Below are 20,030 nucleotides of genomic sequence, written 5' to 3' on the forward strand. Positions count from 1 at the left end.
ATTCAGCCTTGCAGTAGCAGTTCAGCTTACAGTTTGTTAGTTTGTGTTACCCTGCTCTCAGCTCTAATATGCATCTAAGTAAACATGAACTACATAAAGCACAAAGATGCAGCTTTTCAGAAGGAACCCCTAGATGAAGTTTTTTTTTAAAAAAGAACCTTTATTTTTACACAATGTGTATTACAAGTTCTTAGAACCAAAAATGCACATCACAGAAGTCTTTGAGCATTGTCATTCTAGTAAACAGTTTGCCACAGGTTAAAAGTAATTAAGGTCTGCAGAATTACTGCTGAACTGTTACATGAGGTATTAACATAGACACTGTATTGAAAGAAGATCTTACAAGTACTTGCTCTTTTGAAGTGTACCTGTCTGTCCAGTAATGGAGAGCACTCAAAGGCTTCTGCCAGTCAAGGTGTTTTCCCTGTCTTCTTGGCTCGTAATTTTTCTAGCATTTTCTGCAAATAAGAAAATCATGAGAAAACAGTCATACTAAAAATGTAGTAAAGCAGAAAACAGGTACTACTTGGGTGTAGCCTGAACATTTTAACAGCAACTGTATAGCTTCTATATATAGCAGCTCCTGGTCGTAGGCACATCCAAGCAGGATCCTTGCCACCTTGAGCACAGGTATGCTCAGCTCAGTAGAAACAGAAGTTCCCTGGAACAGCCAAAGCCAATTAATTTCCTTTACAGAAAGATTTCAGCCCTAAGAGGTGCTCTGAACTTACAAACACAGTGACTGTGTCCACTCGGGCTGTCTGAAGCGCGTGATACGCCCATAGCAACACCTATGAAATCCTTAAAAGCTCCCCTGAGTTACCAAACGTTAGGTAACAGCTCCCCGGAAGCTAAGCTGAAACATTCTGATTCAGTCCATGGTCTGTTCAGTCACACCTTGCAGAACCATCTCTGATTGGAAGCTCAGTGAAATGAGAACTGACCAGCACAAGATCCTAACGTGATTTTACCTTCTGAAACTCCTTAGCCTTTTCTCTGTTTTTAGCAGAAGTTTCTTGCCTTTTCTTTTCCTCCTTTCTGGTTTTTACTTCTTCTAGTTGATTATAAAGCCTGTCAAAACAATGGGAAAATACTGTCAGGAAGCAAAGTGGCAAAGCAGTACATTAACATGAAGGGAGTCTCAATTACTAGAAATTAAGAAAAAAACAATTTTGACTTTGCTATCAAATAATCAAGGGTCACTTATAATTCCTCTCCTGCTCCTGGCCCTCACAAAACCCCCCTTCTGGAGCTGTCAGTGTCCCTTAAGATGCAACTGGAAGACCACAAAGTGCTGTCACAAGGCACAAACTACTTCTGTTTAATCCAAATTTCTTTGTATTAATGCAGTACCTTGAAGTACGCTGATGCATTTCTACTTTTCCAGCCTTCCTGTCTTCTGGAGAAGATACTTTCACTTCTCCTACTTTCTTCAACTGGTTGACAACTGCACCTTTTTTCCCTTCAAAAGACACGGAAAATGGATTTTAATCTAGCTACTACGTATGTTCATATAAAGCTGCACTGTGCCCCAATAAAGACTCAAATTGAGTTAACACAAGGCACTGGTTGTAAAATATCAAGGAATGTCAATGACAGGGTGTTTCAGCACAAGAGCACTCAAAAACACAAGAGGTTTCAAAGACTGAAAGATGAAACTACAACAAAGAAAAGAAGAATGGACACAATGGAGATTAAGTTTTCTGTTGAAATTAAGTCTCTGACTCCTTAGGCGACTGCTTTTCAACAGCTGACTTCCAAACCCCTATTAACAGACATCAGAGATGAATGAGGTCTCTAAATACAGAGATAAGACACCTTATGGCCATACATGTATGAAACAGATTATTAAGGGCCTTTACACCACTGAAGAGGTAGTTAAATGGGGAAAAAAATTCCTCACATCCTGAGATTTCTCACATTCCTGAGATACCTGCAAAAGCAACAATGAAAGAAATGGGAAAGCTGTTCTTTGATATTAAAAAGCAACTAAAAGCATATCTACTCCTATATCAGATAAACATACCAGGGAGAAGAAAAGACTCCTTTTGCCTGCTTAACTTCTCATACTTCCTTCTTTGAAACGGTTTGGCTTCTGGCTTTTCATTTTTCCTCTCTCTGTTTTTGATTTCTTCTACTCTTTCCAGAGATTTCTGAATAAAGCTCTTTTTTCTTTTCAAAAAAGATTCTTGCAAACTCCCTGATGCAGAAGGAAACTCCAGGCGCATCACTGAGAAAGAAAAGGAGATTTCTCACTTTCAGCAAAGAACATTGTCACCTCTAATAACTCAAACATTCCAATCCATTTCTCATAAAATACTGACCTTGACTGCTTTAAGAAATAGTCCTAGGAGATGACATTGTAAATAATGAATGTTGCAAAATAAGCAGCAATTCAGAGCTAGAGAATCTAGTACCTGTAAGCAGTACTGCCAAGACAAATGCTGTAATAATTACTGCATCAAAAGCATCTTGAAGCCTCAAAACATACCGAAGACCTGAGAAGCTCCTAGTTAATTACCTGCGGTCTGATGTGATGGATGCTGTCTGTCATTGGGACTCTGGGCTCTGGAAGAACTGTCAGGCCTTACAAACATGGAATAATCTGCATCTGGAACCAGTGGTAAAAATTCTCTTTCCTGTCTCAAAAAGAAACATTAGTTAAAAATGCATAAAATCCACCACAAGTTTAAGTCAAGCAGTAGTACTGCACCATTGACACACATGAGACAGAAACAAGACATTTTTTTGCATTTAGATACAAAAAAGACACATCAGAAATGAATCTTGACAGTAAGAATTAGAAAGTAAGAATTAGAAAGCATGTTTCTAAAAGCATTCCAAAACTTTTAAAATAAATTCCTTTTTAAAATAAATCCCTTCACCCACTAGATCTCAACTTCAGAATTACACTAATTAAGACTCACCTCAGTAAAATCATTAAGGTCAGACTTATCCGCACTTGCTGGGTTACTGATTTTATCCTCTTCACTTTTTTCTTGGTTCATATGCTCAATGTCAGATTCCACAACGCTGATGTCATTTGAGCTTATCAGAGTGAGTTCAGGTTCCTCCATAATACCATGCCCCGACTCAGTTTCCTACCAGATTACACAAGACCTCAGTGTAAAAGATATTAATATATATACATATTGTATACATTTAAAAATATGTATATATACTTAGTATTAAAATATATTTTTTAAAAAACACCACTCTTTGCAGAAATAGCAACAGGTAGTAGCTTGTCCTAAAGATGAGGCTCATTCAAAATGTAGAAAAAAAAATCTGCCCCAAGCACTAAGGAAATAGAGCACCTTGCCTGGGATGTTTGTTAATTGCTGTATGCAAACCCTGCAACCTAAATCCAATGTTTGTTTGTTTGTTTGTTTTCCCCTAAACACTGCTAAATAAAAACAAATAACTCAAAGCAACCAAACAACAAAATCACCTCTTCCACCCCTCAAGTTTAAGTTATATCTGAAATCTACTTTCATTCAGGCCACGCCTTTTAAAAATAAATAAATAAATTTATAAAAACCCACCACTTTGTCAAACCTATTTTAAGTTTACTTATGCTTTGGTTAAACTATTTAGCCCCCTTTTTAACTGGGGTAGGGGCTGTTCATTTAAGTAAGATAGCGCTCAATTTAGCTACTGCTGATTACTTCAGTGCTTCGATGAAAGAGCAAACAGGAGAGCAGAAGTGCAGGAAACAGGCAAGTCAAACTGGAGCCATAAAGTGAACATTTGCCAAGTTTTCTGATGTTGAAGGCATAAAATAGCTTGGTTAAAAAAAAAAAAAGGTAAACAAACAAAATACCTGCACAAATTAAAAGAAAAATCTGTTTCACATACCCAGACTGGAATACGACCTGAGCTTCCAGGCACAGAACTGGAATGTTTTTCGCGTCTTCCCAGGAAAGAAACATTCTGTTGTACAGCCTGTAAACGAATGCCTGGGACTTCCAAGCTGGTTTCCCTGGTAATCCAGGAGGATTTCTGTACTTCTGGAAATCCTTGATCTGGCTCCTTTACATGGCTATTGCACTGAGAGTCCACTGCCACAGCTTTGTTTGCTTCATGTACATGAAGAAATTTTTCAGGAAGCTTCACGTACTTCCTATCAAATACCTTGACAGGTAGTTTTTCTTCAGAAGACAGAGCCTCTTGCCTGAATGTTACACTCTCATTGAGTAAGTGCTGAGGGGAAGTTTTGTCCACTGGAACAGGTGTGGTATTTAGCTGGTAAAATGATTTTTGTTCCTCCAGTGAGCTCAGACTTTCGTTTCGTGTCTCTTCCGTTGAACACTGCAGACTAACACACTCCATGCTTCTTGTCAGTTCTTCATACTCTCTGGCCGATGAAATACCGTTCTCATTGTCTCTTACTCTAATCCCAGGGTTTTGTCCAGAAGATGTCTCTAACATTACGTTACAGTCCTCTGGCTGATCAGCATTCTGGCTGAGATCACTCAGAGAAGATTCTGCTCGCAGGGGGTGGAAAGATTCATCTGAACCTGTTTCAGAAAGTTAGAGTCAGAGTTCTATCTTAACACAATTTCAGCTTTAAAAAATCCCTCCATAACAGGACTGGTGAGGAATAAGCAAGTCTGCTGAAATTTAGTCAAATGGAACACCATTAACAATACCTGATTCATTCAACTTTGATTCAGTTCGATTTTTTTAATATTTGATTAATTTTGTACACAGATTTTTTTGTTGTTGTTTATTACAATATGTTTAGGGATAACCTTCATAATGCTGCTAACATAACTGCATTGTACATCACTAGATTTGTATTTATATCCATTTATACACTGCAAATTGCAGTCCTCTGAGTTTCTTGTGAACCCCCAGCAAAATCTCAAAAACAGGAAGAAAGCGATCAGAAACATCATTACTGGGGCAGAAACAATTCATAGTAGAAGACAACTTCCAAACTGGAACATTGATGGCTGTTCATTTAGGTCAGCCAGTTGGAAGAAACTTCCTCAGAGGGTGGTGAGGCCCTGGCCCAGGCTGCCCAGAGAAGCTGTGGGTGCCCCATCCCTGGAGGTGTTCAAGGCCAGGCTGGATGGGGCTTTGGGCAACCTGGGCTGATGGGAATCCTGCCCATGGCAGGGGGTGGGTGGGCTTTAAGGTCCCTTCCAGCCCAAGCCATTCTATGAGTCCTAAAAGTTATAGTATTGTACCCTAAATTATCTTTCCCTTTGATTCTAAGCATACAAATCAAGATTATTTTTTTTTCCCAGAAGAAGCTAGAAAGGAGAAAAATAGGGTGTTAATATTTTAATTACTGGGGAGGCATTTCAGTCCTACAGCATCTACCAAACAAGGTTTCTTTAAATGTGTGTGCGCGTGTGTGTGTTTAATATGTCTCTGACATAAGATTGATAAAACTGGTTACATGGACTCCAGCATCACATTATTAGTGTTTTATTTGGTGGTAGTGTTTTTTTGGTTCGTTTTGTATATTGATAGCAATATATTGTATAAACCTTTAAGTATTTCTGTTTTGAGAAATTTCTGTATTGTTTAACAAGATATCTGGTATTATATGCATGAGGAATATTGTCTCCAGATAAATAGCAGTTATTAAAATATCAAGAGACTACAGGGAGGGAGGAATTACCCTGCAGGATCAGCCATCGCTAGAAAATTCTCCAGATGATGAAACAAAAATATCAACCTACCTCAAACTGACAACCTGAATTAGCTTTTGATTTCTTATCTTTTTTTTTTTTTTTTTTTTTAAAGCACAAGAATAATTGGTTTGGGCTCATAAAAAGAAAACTTAAAAGCGATGGGGAAATATAATAGAGAAGTTTAAAGCACAGAGATTGTTTCTATGAGCAATTTAGAAAGTGAATGTTACAGCTAGCAGGAGTTCCCTAAATCCCCTTTGCTGTCACCCCAGGTAGTCTCACAGTGTAAGCATTTTCTGGCATTTTGTTTTAGTACTAGTACCTGCAGTCTGAAGTGAAAGCTGCATAATAAACATAGCACAGTTGCTTGCAGCTTCAAAGATGACGAGTATGTATTTCCCAAAATAATGTGGACATGCATGCAAATAACCAGGAACATTTCTATTATTAATCCATCCACTATGTAAATACTGTCTTACTTTTATTGTTACTGGTTGAAGCACCATTGTGCTGAAACATCTGGTTCTTGGTAACTTAGAGCTTCACAAATACTTAGGTTACTGCTCACTGCATTTGGAATGTCAGATCAGTTCTTTCTTTAGAATATGCCACAGATTAAGTTTATAATAATAAATTGCTAGCATTATAAATTAAGTTTATAATTTTAATAATTCAACTGCAGAACATTAACAAAAAACTTTTCCAGTTATGAGCTGCTGTTAGCTTAGTGCTGCTGTAGAATCCTAAGCTTTTAATCTACTATTTATTACACTGTAATCTCAAAGTTTATTCCTTTCTCTCTTCCTTTATTCTGAAGGTAGATAAGGCAGTTTATAATCAGAAGAAATTTCACAGCATGCACTACACAGTGGCTGTTGGTGCACCTTGACAGTGTAAGAGGAAAGTCCGATGGTTTCTTGAGGAACACAATGCATAATAGAGAAAGAAGAGTACAGAAATTCTAATGCATGCTTCAAAAAACAAAGTTTCATAAATTGATTGATTTCCTCAAATATACAAAATGAGGGATGTATTCATGCTTTTTTTTTTTCAAAATACTAATTAAAATATTAGTCCCAGCCAGCACTGAAGTTTGTTCACTAACATCATAATTACCACACATCATGGTTTTGGCTAGGATAGAGTTAATTTTTTTTTTTGCTACTACAGTGCTGTTTTGGATTTTTGATGACAATAGCAGTGGTCACACATTGATGGATGTTGCAGAGCAGCACTCAGACAGAGCCAAGGACCGTTCAGCTCCTGGTGCTGCCCTGCCAGCGAGGTACCTGGGGATGCACAAGGAGCTGGGAGGGGACACAGCCAGGAGCTGCCCCAGGCTGGCCAAAGGGATGTCCCATACCGTGTGGTGTCATGCTCAGCAATAACAGCTGGGGCAAAGAAGGAGAAAGATAGGGGGGATGTTTGGAGTGATGGCATTTGTGTTCTCAAGAAATCGTTAGGCGTGATGAGCCCTGCTTGCCTGGAGGTGGCTGAACACCCACCTGCCTTTATCTCAACCCATGAGCTCTCAAACTTTTATGTTTCTGATTCTCTCCCCCACTCCTCCTGAGGAGAACAAGCAAACGGCTGCATGGTGCTGAGCTGCCTGCTGGGGTTAGACCACAACACCATAGTAACCTAATATCCATTACAGTGGCTTGAATGTAACAGTCTGCTTTTGTGTTAGTCACTGTTGATTTAGCAGGGAATAGTTTCTTTCCAGTTTCAACCCAGCAAACCCATTTTAAAGGTTGGTTGTTCCATATTAGCAATGGTTTGATTTTGTAAGCGTAGATCAGGCTACATTGTACATACCCAGAATACCATTTTCTTTAAGAGACTCTTCTTCCGATGTAATGGTGTCGGGCTTGTTTGTTTCAAGACCAGAAGGCAGACTGCCTCTTTGTATATTCAGGCTGGAGTTTCTCCCATCTAGAAATGCAGATGTGTCTTGACTTTCTGTTGAAGTCTAGTGGCAGAAAAAATCCTGATTAAGATTTTATTTTCTCAGGAATATGAAGGATGAAAGGTTAATGGCAATTTTTGCTTTTTGTATCACATCTCTCCTTGCTAACAGCAAAAATGCCTCCAGTTCTACATATGTCAAAAACTATTACCGTGTTTCATATAAACACAACACAGTAGAAGGATTACACATTTCAATCTTACATAAATTTCAAGCGTGAGTTTTTCTGTAGTACCTTCCTAAATTCTCTGTTGTCTTGGGAAATCTTGTATTGAGAAATGCATGATGAGATATCCAAGTCAAAACTTGGTTCCAAAGGCTGAAAGAGCTGATGACGGGAGTTAGGAAAACGTCTCTCCATTTCAGGCAAATCAAGCTCAGCTGCTAGAGCTGTAAGAAAAGAGATTACTTTTCAGATGGAATAGGTAGAGCACATAGAATTCTGCAGGTATACAAATACTAGTTTGTAAAAAAATAAAAAAATTACAATATCCAATTCTTACAATGCAGGAACAAACAGCAGCAAGAAAGTGCTGAATTTATTTTGTTTTTAAATGAAAAGCTACGGTCAAGAAGCTCTCTGTTAAGTACTTGCAAGACTGCATAAGAAGCACTGTGTCCTATTTAGGGCTTCCCGGTATGAAAAGTACACACTGACACAATGGAGCAAGTCCAGTGAGGAGACAACAATGATTAGAGGAAAGATGAAGCACATGATTTTCAAAGAGAAGCTTAAAAACAGGGTTTGTTCAGTTTTGCTAAAAAGCTTGAGCGTGGGAGAAAAGGTGAAGAACAAATCTCTGGCACCTGCAACATCCTAAAACAAAGCAGAGAGAAGATGCAGTCATGCTCTTCTTGAACATGCCCAGTAACAGAATGAAAGATAATTGACAGAAGATGGAACACAAGAAATTCTGGTTATATATAAAAAAAAGTCCCAGTGAAGGTTGTTAAGCAAGTTGCCTGGGTGGTATGGAATCTCTGCCACTGGAGATACTCAGAACTCGGCCCAACAAGGCCTTCAGCAACCTGGTGTAAATTGGCTCTGCTCTGAGCAGGAAGGACAATTTGGATCACAAGGAGAACGTCCTTCTTTAGATGAATCTGAAGTTCTGTGTTTCTGTTTCCAAACACATTGCAGAAGGAAGTAATTCAAATTAAAACACTGGAGTTATCTGCACGACAGCTAATAATGATGTTTTTATTTTCATGAATCATAAAATGTGCACATTTAGAGAGCACAGAACTGTGCACACTGGAGAGCACGGACCTTCTGGCAGCCTGTTAATTGGCGATTCATTCAGATAGGGTTGATAGTTGATAAGAATTATATATTGTTATCTGCTCTGAATCCCTTAATACAGAGTTATAGATACACAAGCAATAAGCACAAACAACAGAAACAATCTAGCCATAGTAGCAGGAAGCTGCACAGAATCTGATCAGATGTCCGATCAGATTATCTTTTTGTTGCACTATACTGTGCAGACATATACCATAAAGCAAAGGATGATCATCAAAGCAGAAGTTCTCATGTATAGAACACACTGACAATAAAATATAGGCTGAACAAAATGCAGAAATGCATAATCCCAATTAAATTCCTCTTTCTGTATGACAGTGTAGCACACAAATGCTTCAAAATAGCAGGTACCTTGGAAATGCACGTTGTTCTCTGATGAAGAGTTCAAATCTCCACCACATCTCTCCAAGATCTGCTGAATCTCACTGCCCTTATAAAGGAACGTTGCTCCTTCTGGCAACCAGGTTTCAGGTGCTCTTGACACATTCTCTTGCCTCAGCCGTGAGGTAAAAGGCAGTAAGGAGCTCCAAGGGCAGCTTCCCGTTTTTTTCAAAATTCGGTCTTCTGTACTGTCAGAAGACAATCCTGAAATAAGAAGCTAGATGTTCACTCGGTTTTTCATATAAATCACTCACATGAACTCACCTGAAAACACACAGCTTAGTATACTGAAATACCCTTAACATCTTGATTCTTGTTGTTTTTTTTTTTTTTTTTTTAAGTGTTGTGCTTTTTTTTTTTATATATAAGGTGTTTCCTGTCAATACTGACACCTTATTTTATTTTATTTTTTTTAACAACTAAGCGCAGTAGGAAAGAAAGGCTGCAAGCAAACCATCTTAGAGTTTGAGCTTTACCTAAGTAAAACAATTCGATGCAAGTTACAAAGTTCATTACTCAAAATGCCACTTACACATTCAGAACATCGTAGTTAAAACAGAGCCTGCCTGAGACTTCAGTGGCTCAAGAAATGATCTTCAAGAATTGGTTGATGAATACAGAATAACTCAAATATACATGGGTATGAATGAGATCAGATACAGTTCAGATTAAGACAATATTTAGCCTTAAAGTAAATAAATCTACAGGTCACTACATAATCACTTTCAAACCCACCTTCCATGCTCAGAGGTGATAAAGCCAGTATATAGAGGAACGACTATACATTATAAAGACATCATTTTTAATTTTATACAAAGCTAACTTAAGATCAAGAGGCAGCCTGCAAGCGAAAAAGGATACAAACACACTTCCATGTCAACGTGGCACTAAAAGTGGCATTTTTACAAGTTACTAGAAATTACTAGTGACACTTCGGTGCAACAAGATATTGATGCAATTTTCCTAACAGCAGGACAACTATCGGCACTCTAAAAATTTATTGTATACACTAATTGGAAAACTTTCCTCAGTGTATTGTTTGGGGATCATATTTTCTAAAAATTGTGCCACCTGAAAATTGCTAGTGTTACAGTTGCTTATTAAAATAACCTCTGCCAAACCTGACGTGTTGTAAGGCTAAATTATAAGTTAAAAAACCTCACGAGCACAGAACGTGGATATTCCAGTTACACTCTAAAACATGTATTGACAATTCCTAAGTGAAGTTCCATATTAACCTTTTTCAGACAGATTTATGTCCAGTCAGCCGGATCCATTCTGCTATAAAAATAAGGTTGAGAACAGAGTATTTCATTTACAAAAATCACAAAACCCCAACACTTACCAGTGTCAATAGGGCTGGCATCCAACGTCTCGCTAGTCAAAAAGCTTCCCGTGGAAATTGTTGAAGATAAATCACAGGGTATTGCTTGCATGAAAGCCTCTGAACACAAATCCGGGGACACTACCTTAGAAAGCACTTCCTAGGAGGAAGTAACATATCTGTTACCTTGGATTCAGACACTGTAATTGAAACTTTAAAACCACAGCTTTTATTCTGAGCTCAGTTCAAGTGTAGAAGCCTTCATTTTGGCAGTCAGGCAAACAGGAACTCATCATTGCTCAGCACAGAACATTCACAGCCCACCTCTCAGACCCAAATGCCCCCCAACAGCCCCCTCCCCCCAACACACAGACACACAGACACACACACCAAGCCTCTCAGAACTGTACAAATCATTACACCTGGAAGATTATTTTATCTCCTGGTGGTCAGATTTGGCTATTTCTCATCACAGACCTACTTCAGGGGAATTGTAGGTCTCAGAGGAACGCAAACACAATACATGCAAAAGTCTGGAATTTTACAGGTACCTTCAAGTCTGTGCCTTCTGAATATAGGAGAGTGACTTAACAGTTTAATTCTAGTTTTACAGCTAAATATACAAAGTATTCTAAAATATTTTCTTCCTGAATTTTGAAGAAAGCTGTACAGTAAGGAATAGAGAATGAGGGTACTCACACTTCCAAATTTTGAAGGACGAGATGTTAACATTTTATTTCTCTCAAACTTTGAATTAAAACACACATTAAGAAAAAATAGAAAACTAAGAAACCTCTTCCCTCCATTGGTTTCTCTTTTATTAAATATATTTTTAAGGCAGTGTGTATATATATATGTACACAAACATACATACTGTTTGCATAAGTGTTTCCATACATCTATAAACAAACAGTAATTTTTAAATACTATTTCTACTCACTGACAAAATGGCAGGATCTTTGGATGAAGAAAGCCAGTGGGTATCACTGACACAGCTTACCCTGCTGCAAGCAGGAGGCTGAAACAGGGGCCTTCCAAGATCCCTTCTAATCCTAATGATCATATAATTGTACTAGATCCTACCTGTTCCTGAGCATTCTGGAAATACAAGATAAAATTCTCAAACGCCTGATTCAAGGCAACAAAAACATGACAATATTTTGTCCTAATGTTTTTCCTTTCTGCACATCATCTTAGCATTCCAGCTAAACACACCACAAAGAGTAAATTATGTTCCACGGTTGCTTTGCTATGACTAACCGCATGAATGCTTCTGAAGGATGGTCCAGAACGTGGTGTTTCCTCTCCAACTTCAGCAGCAGGAAATGGTGAATCTCGAGCCGTGAGAGAATCTTGGGACTGAGCTAACAAAGTGTAACAGAAGCAAGAAGAAAGAGAAAGCAGTTGTTAGTGTTGTTTTGTTTTTGTTTTTTTAACACCAGATGGCAGTAATACTCTACTGCTGCTGTCCTCACTGTTAGGCACTGATTTTTGCCTCTTTCGTCTCAGTTACATTATACTTTCTGTTCCAGTGTACCATAATTTATGATTAGCACGACTGGTCTCTGTAGACAATGCATGAAGATCTAAAATCTGTAGACCATGCATTAAGAGCTAGAAATTCATGCTTTGGCTTTGCAGAATGAAATACATCTTTGGTAGTGTTCCTACAACCATTTCACTGGGGTGGAGGAATCCTTCTGGCCTCTACCAGTACAACGATTACCAAGAAAGGCAGACCACAGAAATCAGAAACTATGAATTACCTAACTACCTTTGTATTACTTTTTAAAAATTACCTAACTTTTGGTGCAGCCCAGGACATGGTTGGCTTTCTGGGCTGCAAGCACACCTTGCTGGCTCGTGTTGAGCTTCTCATCCACCAACACCCCCAGCTCCTTCCCCTCAGGGCTGCTCTCACTTTTTCAAGGAAAAGTGTTAAATATCCAACAGAAATTTAAGTCAAACTGTGGAAGTTAAGTACACACATTTTTTTCAACTCTACTAGGGCTGCTAATGACAGTGTCATTTCAAATCTACAGCACCTGTAATGCTCTATCCTTAGGTAGATCTCATAACACTCTGTGACTTCTAACATTAAGGCATCCCTTGTATGACCTGAAACTCCATTTCTTACTAGAAGACGGAGCCCAGCTGTTCCAGTTTTCCTACTATACAAAGTGGGAGAAGTTTCCTCTGCAAGGCAACATCAGTGGAACACCTGTACGGTGTAATACTGAAGTATCTAAGTCAGTACGAAACACTTTGAAACTCCTTTAGGAAAGAAAGAAAAAATAATAAACCAAGGTTTCCTCTAGTTGCTATCACCCAGAACTCTTCTAGGAGGAAGTACAAGAAATGAAAGGAAATAACGTCTAAAATATACTTACTTGGATTAAAAGAGAAGTTAACCTATTCTTTATCCATTTACTATGTTACTATTTTAAATGCTAGATGACAGATCTCAAAATAAAGGGGAAAACAGTCCTCAGAAGGACCTCCCTCCTCAGTTCTCCGAAGTTTCTAGTAAGCTTGATCCTGATCATTTATGGCATTTTGATCAGTAATGGAACAAAGCCACTGGCAGAAGGATTTTCACGTAACAGAGAGTGGAAGAACGAGAAGCTCAGTAGCACTGCAACTGTAAAAATTGCCCTGGCTTTATGCAAATCTGGGTCTGTTAAACAATGCTGCTGCAGTACATGTAAAACTGTAAGTCAAGTATACGACAAAAGTCTTCAGGTTCATGGGAAAGATAGCTTAAAATTTGAGTAGGATGAGGTGGCAGCGAGCTCCTTGGCTGTTGGTGGTGTAATCCAGTCCAAATAAACTGCACGAGTCTGCTGTTCTGCTTGGGAGCATAACACAGGAGGCGGATGACTGTGAGAATAAGCAAGGCCTTGAAAAAAAATTCCTGTAATCTAAACCTCAAAGAACGTTGTAACAAGAAGCAGGGGCAAGAAATGGCTGTAAGACATATGGGAAGTGGAAATAGACAGCTTATTTTAGAATAATTAACTGCTGAAACAAGCTGCCGTGGAGAGCACTGAATCCTTTTTCCTGGTATCTTTACATCAAGATTTGATAGTTCTCTGAAATAAATGCTTTATTTTATAAAGCCTATCAGTGACAGGCAGTAATTTAGGATACATATGAGAGGAGATTCAAGTATCTGATACTCTCGTATATAAATTCTATTAAAAGCTATTCTGCAAACATTTTATTCCTATGCTGCAATAACCTGCATTGTTCTGTGATATAAATACCAGGGACAAACAGCAGCAATTCCATGCTATAAACCAAATTAATTACTGATTTCAGAGCTAAAAATACAACATGCTCATATCTCATGTCTTTATTACAGTAATATCCTTAAAAACTCTACTTGGTGACTCACAAAGAGGGGCTTTTTTTTTTTTCTTTCTTTTCTCCTCCCTCCAAAATAATAGTGCAAGGTTCTTGTTCCTCACAGTTTCCTGACATCTACATGGGACTTTCACGTTTTAATCTCCTGGCCACCACAGTGGTTAAAATAGGTTTAAAAATTGAGGCTGTAATACCCAGAATGCAATTTATTCAACTGAAATTGCAGTAGAACAGTAACAGCAATAATTTCATGCTGCAATTGAAAGGCATCAGACTGAGCAACAAATCATTTGTGAAGACAATGAAAAACAGGGACCAGTCCAAACCCAACCATAGGGGGGAAAAAGTTGTACTCCACACTAGTTTGCTGAATTGGTGATGGATAAAACAGCCTGTTGCAATACTGAATTATGGACAAATATTTGGGATTATTAAAAATAAACTGAAATCTTAGGTTACAGAAGAAATAATCATGGAATAACATCTCTGTTTAGGGTGGCATTACATGAAAGTAATCACATCCGGAACGCTGCTCAAGCAGACTCAAAGCCCAAGATGAATAAATAGAAAGGTTTGTTGATAGGCAGGGAAGGAGAACTGTGAAAAAGCTGTACGCATCAAGTCTAGGCACTATTTCCAAGATGATTTCCCTATGGAAATAAGGTTTATGCAATCAAACTGCCTTATCTGTAGCATTACTCTGCAATTCCCTATTAACAATTTATGTTCTATTAGCCCATTTTAACCAAACTGGATTTAAAAGAAGAGATCTCAAATACGTTGAGTTTCTAACTCATCTTGGGAGACATCAGTAGCATGGTAAGAGAGCAATCTGAATCAGTGCCACCAGCGAGGCAAATCCTGTAACATCGCTGTGACAGAGACCTGTTCCCTCTGCCTCCCAGCAGGCTGAGCAGTTTGTGTAGCACTTGTGACCACTCAGCATGGAGGGCAGGGATTTAGGGATTCATCCTTCCTTAACCAAAAGCAGTCCTTGAGACCGCCTTTACATCCAGATGTGTCTGCATCTAAATTGGAGAGGGTTATTTTTTCCCTTCTTGTAACAATGGGAGGAAAGAAATACAGATAGTGAGGGAAATCCCAAAAAAAGAATATGCCTGTCACCCAATGACAAACCTCATATCAAATGAAACACCTTTATCAATAAAGTATCTAAATAGGTTTACAAAGTTCATCTTTTTCAGAACCTGTATGACTTTGACCTTTCTATCTCTAATGCTTTACTTTGAAAAAGCAAGTCAATAGTGATAAATAGGATCTGTGCACATCTGGTAGTCCTATAACTACAAAGCAGTACAACTTGCAAGTTTTAAAGCTATACATTAAAGCTAGAAACCACCATGAATCTCTCTTTAAAGGGTAAGGTCAAGATCACACACAGAAAGCACTCGCTTGCTCTTATCTTTGGAGAGACAATTATGTCTCTTGAAAATGGTCTGAACTTTTGGGTAGACCTCTGTGGTGCCAGGAGCTGGACTCGATGATCCTTGTGGGTCCCTTCCAACTCGGGGTATTCTATGATTCTATGAAAACATGGGAAAACTGCAAACATGACCTAGTTAGAATTAAGTAGAAAAATGAATTCGCAGCTACCATCATAAGTTGCAACTTCAAGAGCACCCTAGCTTTCCATCTTTAAAACCTTTAAGAAAAACTAGATTTTCTTGCTGAAAATACTGTACTGGCTACTTAAAGTGCTGTTAAGTGCTTTACATCCTTCAAATTACAAAGAAGATATTGTGGATAGTTTGGGTTGTTTGTTGGACTGCTCAAGAGGACAATGCTCCTAAATACCCAATCACATACAGCTTTGATTTCTACATAAATACGGTGGTTCTGAATCCTAATCTTACATAAACCAATCCACTATTCATATATAATGCTATGTAAAAAGAGACTACAGCATGGTATTTTATGTTCATTTGGAAACTGGTGATCTAGCAGCACTTCTAAAACTTACTCAGAAAATCTTCTCTGAATATTGTTAAAAAAAACAAAATTCTTTGGTGATAATTTAAATACACCTACATTTCAAAAGGACTATTCGGAGAATTAAAGGAAGCAATTGAAAGAAAGTGAGCTAACATACTTCGGTGTACTGATTTAAAGCAAGTTCAATTCCTATTAAATCTGGAGTTGAATAGGATGTCTCCGCACAAACTAAATTAAAAGTTTCCTTAAGATTTGGGGTAGCAGTGAAAATTTTAGCAAAAAAGAGGTGCATACCACATAGCTGTGTTGCTCATAAAGACATACATATGGCAGTGAAGTCGCTGAAAACAACCCATGAGAGGCTGTAATGTATTTATTTTGGATGGATGCTGAAAATTAACGGACAATGAGGTGCTGTCATCTTGTATTAAACTTCACATTGCTCAAGCAAGTGTTTCACAAACTTTGAGTAAGAGTTCACAGCAAGTCAAGCGTGCCATTTTTCAACTGGAACTACAACAAACTGCATTTCAATCCACAGAAATCTCAAGAGCAATGCAATGCAGCTGGAAGTACTGGAGCCTTTGAGTTACCTATTCCAAGACTAAAGAGACGAGCTGAATTTCTTATGGTCAAGGAAAAACTGTGGGATTTAAACCCCTTGACATCCACTTGTTAGTCCAAGTGCTTTAAAAACATGATAGTAACCTGCTTTACTTGCTTACCTAAGACCAGTCACCTTTGTTCAGCTAAGCTACCCATAACGTGCTTAGTAGGTTTCAACAACTCTGTAATTAAATTATTTCGAACATCCACAGCTTGCTTTATTTGTGATAGCCAAAACAACTGCTATTTATTTATGGAATCATAGTAACTTTGTTATCCATGGACACAGACCAGCCTCAGAAGTGTAATTTCTAATAAAAGCTCTTCAGAGATTAACAGAAAATAGCAGAATTAAGGCAATCCTTACATTATTGCATTATTTTTCTATCATTGCTACCAGCCGCTTCTTTCAAGGTTGCTTCTTTAAGCTAATGGTTACACTCAGCCTTCTGTAGTTTGTCTCAACCAAACTTTCAAGCAATTCCTTACAGAAAGAGCACTTTCTGCGGATGTCTACATCAGTACCTGAACACTTCAGAGTTCTCTTTAAACATTAATTTCCTTTGTGTCTCTAAAGGAATCACTGGGTACTGACTCAGGCCCACCACTGGGCTGCTCAAAATAGGTTCCCAGCTGGTGAAGCTGCCCACCTGGGCACCCTACAAGCAATCTGGGCAGAAGGTACCTCTCTCAGGAGAGAAACCACTGCTTCTGCAGCTTTCTCTAGCAGTTGGCTCCCTGTACACGCATGAGATTCTGATGGAAAAGACAGAGCAATCAGGTGATACAAGAGGCTTCTTTACAGCCAGCTCCACAGGTTACAGATTTGTAGTACATGCCTTGGATGAAAAACTCTTGACTAGCAGTGCAGGTCACTATAGCACGAACACAGGTTACTAGAATGGCAGTGGATCACCAGAAAAAATCAAACCCCAAAATTCAGTTCTTCTAGAACAGACAGTTATTGAAATTCCATTTTTTACAGTTGAAATTAAAAGAGTATTTAAGTAACACTGAATATGCTTTAACAAGTCAGGATACATGCTGCGGAGAAATAGCAGTAAGATTAGCAGTGCCGAATGCTACTCACACAGTTCCCCAAAGGAAGAGCATTTCCTCACCTGAATCACAGGAAGTTTCAGCACTCATCAGCAACAGCTCTTGTAATAACCCAGACTGTTTCCTTTGCCTTGGACTTTCACCAGAGATTTGTTCCTCACAGCTTGTTATGCTCCCAGGTGACCTGCCATCCTTCCGAAGAGCAGGACTGTAACATTTCACATAGGCAAACTCCCCGACCGTTGACATGGTAGAAGATTCTCCACCAACAGAATCTGTTTTACCTGAATTTAAAGCATTGAATCAGTTTAGATATAGTTATGCAACACAAATTCTCTGCTCTGGATTAAGATCTCCTTTCTCCCCAGCGCTTTTACCCCACCAACAGCCCCTTTTGGCCACCCAATCCAATTAAAAAACTCAAATTCAATTTGTTATTATCTGACACAACTAACAGTAAAATAATAATGGAATAAATCACCTGTGGATCAGAAGGGGATTTACACAGCATGTGTAAATCCCTACTCTATAATTTTACTGGATAATATTTTGGAAGTATTTTTAGGTATGTGTTTTGATTTTTTTTTTTTTAAATGAAAATGTGTAAAACTAAGTCAAGTGTTTTTAAGAATATAAATATATTCTTCAATCAAACCCTTCAACAGGAACTTGTTATCTAATCAAGACACCAAGTTGGCCCAACAAGAATTATTCTGCATAAACTGATGCTAACATTAATTACTTTTCTTTAATTAAAAAATGTCCCGTATCAGCTGTTTCATTATTTTGCTCATGATCAGTGCCAGTCTGACAGGTCTGTAATTACTTGGATTGTTCTGCTTCACTCTTTTAGAAACACTAGAACAATATTAAAGCCTTGTAAAATATTCATTAGATTTTAGCTGCAAAGAGACTTGGGTGAATTGAGGTGTGGGGGGGAAAGAAAACATCAGTTTGTTGTACCTGTTACTTAATGTTCCTTACAAAGAATTACTAACTACTGCATACAAATGGTAACAGAAACCAGTAACTGCTTTGTGTGCTTGTTCTGGCATTGTTACAGTGTTGTGTAATTGAAAAAACAAAAGAGCTCATAAAATTTTCTGTAGACACAAGATACTAGCTCTTTATTTTAAAGATTTCACTCATTCTGGCTATGCTCCCAAACTGAACTTTTAAACACCCTTCCATCAGCTCTGATGGTTCCTTTTGCAGTTAACTGATATATTCACATCAGATTAAACCCTCAGAGGAAACAAGGTATGAATACCTAAGACTTTATTCTGCACTCAATCTTGTATCTTTGATATAAAAGGAATTTTTAACACAGACCCTGCAAATTTTATCATATGCCCAAAAGAAAAATCAACAGGAAACTTCAGTCCCAGAATCACAGTAAATTTTCTTTTCTCACTGGATTTTTATTTTGTATATATTTTTTTTAGTCAGACCCTAACAGGATAAGTTTTTCTCAGCAATAGCTGCCTAGGACCGTGTATAAATTACACCTTAGAACAGTATCAACTAGTATTTTACAATCAATCAGCTCAAAGGCTTCAGAAAAGATTCATTTCCTCTAATCTGTATTTTTTATAATCATTTGTCATATATACATGTGTATGTGTGTAAATACAATATATTTTATCAAAGATATATTTTACCTGCAAAAGAAATGTTGCAACTCCTCGGTGTGTCTACCTCTGGAATAACACTAAGTTCATGCTGTTCCAAGTCAAGCCCTAACTTGACTTTTGTCACGGGTGGTTTGGAAGATCTCCATTTCTGTTCTCTATGTAGGACTTTCTCAGGCTGTTCTGCAAGATAAAGTTTTGTGGATTAAAATCCCCTAATGTGTTACAACCAATCTATCAGATCAGCTTGGGCAAACGGAAGAGAACTGCATCTCAGCAGCAAAAAGGGAAAAAAAAATATTGTAATAAAAAATGCTGTAACAGCCTTACCAGTTTGCCCAGCTAGATCGATGCACTGCGAAATCATTTCATTTCTGTGGAGTTTATTCATGCCACAGTTCTCTTGCTGGTAGTTTTCTGAATCTTGGAAAATATCACTCCTGTTAATCCAGTCAGGCATTAGTGCCTCCGTCATTTCTTCATTTGTGCTGATACGTCTTACCTTAAATAGAAAAAAAAGCAGCGGTACTTAAGATTATATTTATACTCATTTATTAAGCCAGTATTTTCTTTTGTGTGTATTTTACAATACTAAGCTTCTCCTTTGAGAAAGAAATTCAAGTGCCTTGTATATCTTGCTGAAACATTTGGGCACACAGATAACATATTTAGCTCTACAACCCTAGTGTGATAAAACAATTGAGTACATTTTCAAGGCATTCATTAGATTTTATTAGAATAATCAGCATTTTTAAGAGGAATAATTCCTCTGTTTGTACTTTTAAATAAG

The 20,030-nt window shown here is 38.0% G+C and overlaps 1 protein-coding gene and 1 non-coding gene across 3 annotated transcripts in view; both read right to left on the minus strand.

Moving 5' to 3' along the window:
• Window positions 1-139: 139 nt before the first annotated feature.
• Window positions 140-20,030, minus strand: part of CEP295 (centrosomal protein 295) — a 38,194-nt gene continuing 18,303 nt past the window's right edge. For both annotated transcript variants that reach the window (XM_027465054.3, XM_072032779.1), the window contains exons 15-29: window positions 19,571-19,742; window positions 19,271-19,423; window positions 17,672-17,893; window positions 11,886-11,989; window positions 10,647-10,785; window positions 9,272-9,505; window positions 7,853-8,007; window positions 7,467-7,620; window positions 3,859-4,520; window positions 2,928-3,101; window positions 2,522-2,639; window positions 2,027-2,230; window positions 1,354-1,462; window positions 972-1,071; window positions 140-458 (exon numbers count right to left, since the gene is read on the minus strand). In XM_027465054.3, the coding sequence (XP_027320855.3) occupies window positions 411-458; window positions 972-1,071; window positions 1,354-1,462; window positions 2,027-2,230; window positions 2,522-2,639; window positions 2,928-3,101; window positions 3,859-4,520; window positions 7,467-7,620; window positions 7,853-8,007; window positions 9,272-9,505; window positions 10,647-10,785; window positions 11,886-11,989; window positions 17,672-17,893; window positions 19,271-19,423; window positions 19,571-19,742 (2,748 nt within the window). In that variant the 3' untranslated portion in view covers window positions 140-410. The remainder of the gene's footprint in view (window positions 459-971; window positions 1,072-1,353; window positions 1,463-2,026; window positions 2,231-2,521; window positions 2,640-2,927; window positions 3,102-3,858; window positions 4,521-7,466; window positions 7,621-7,852; window positions 8,008-9,271; window positions 9,506-10,646; window positions 10,786-11,885; window positions 11,990-17,671; window positions 17,894-19,270; window positions 19,424-19,570; window positions 19,743-20,030) is intronic.
• LOC113842486 (small nucleolar RNA U2-19) lies at window positions 11,022-11,103 on the minus strand. The gene has a single exon (XR_003495021.1). It is a non-coding gene; the product is annotated as a small nucleolar RNA U2-19 (small nucleolar RNA).

This window comes from Anas platyrhynchos, chromosome 1 (assembly GCF_047663525.1).
Source record: "Anas platyrhynchos isolate ZD024472 breed Pekin duck chromosome 1, IASCAAS_PekinDuck_T2T, whole genome shotgun sequence".
Classification (NCBI taxonomy): domain Eukaryota; kingdom Metazoa; phylum Chordata; class Aves; order Anseriformes; family Anatidae; genus Anas; species Anas platyrhynchos.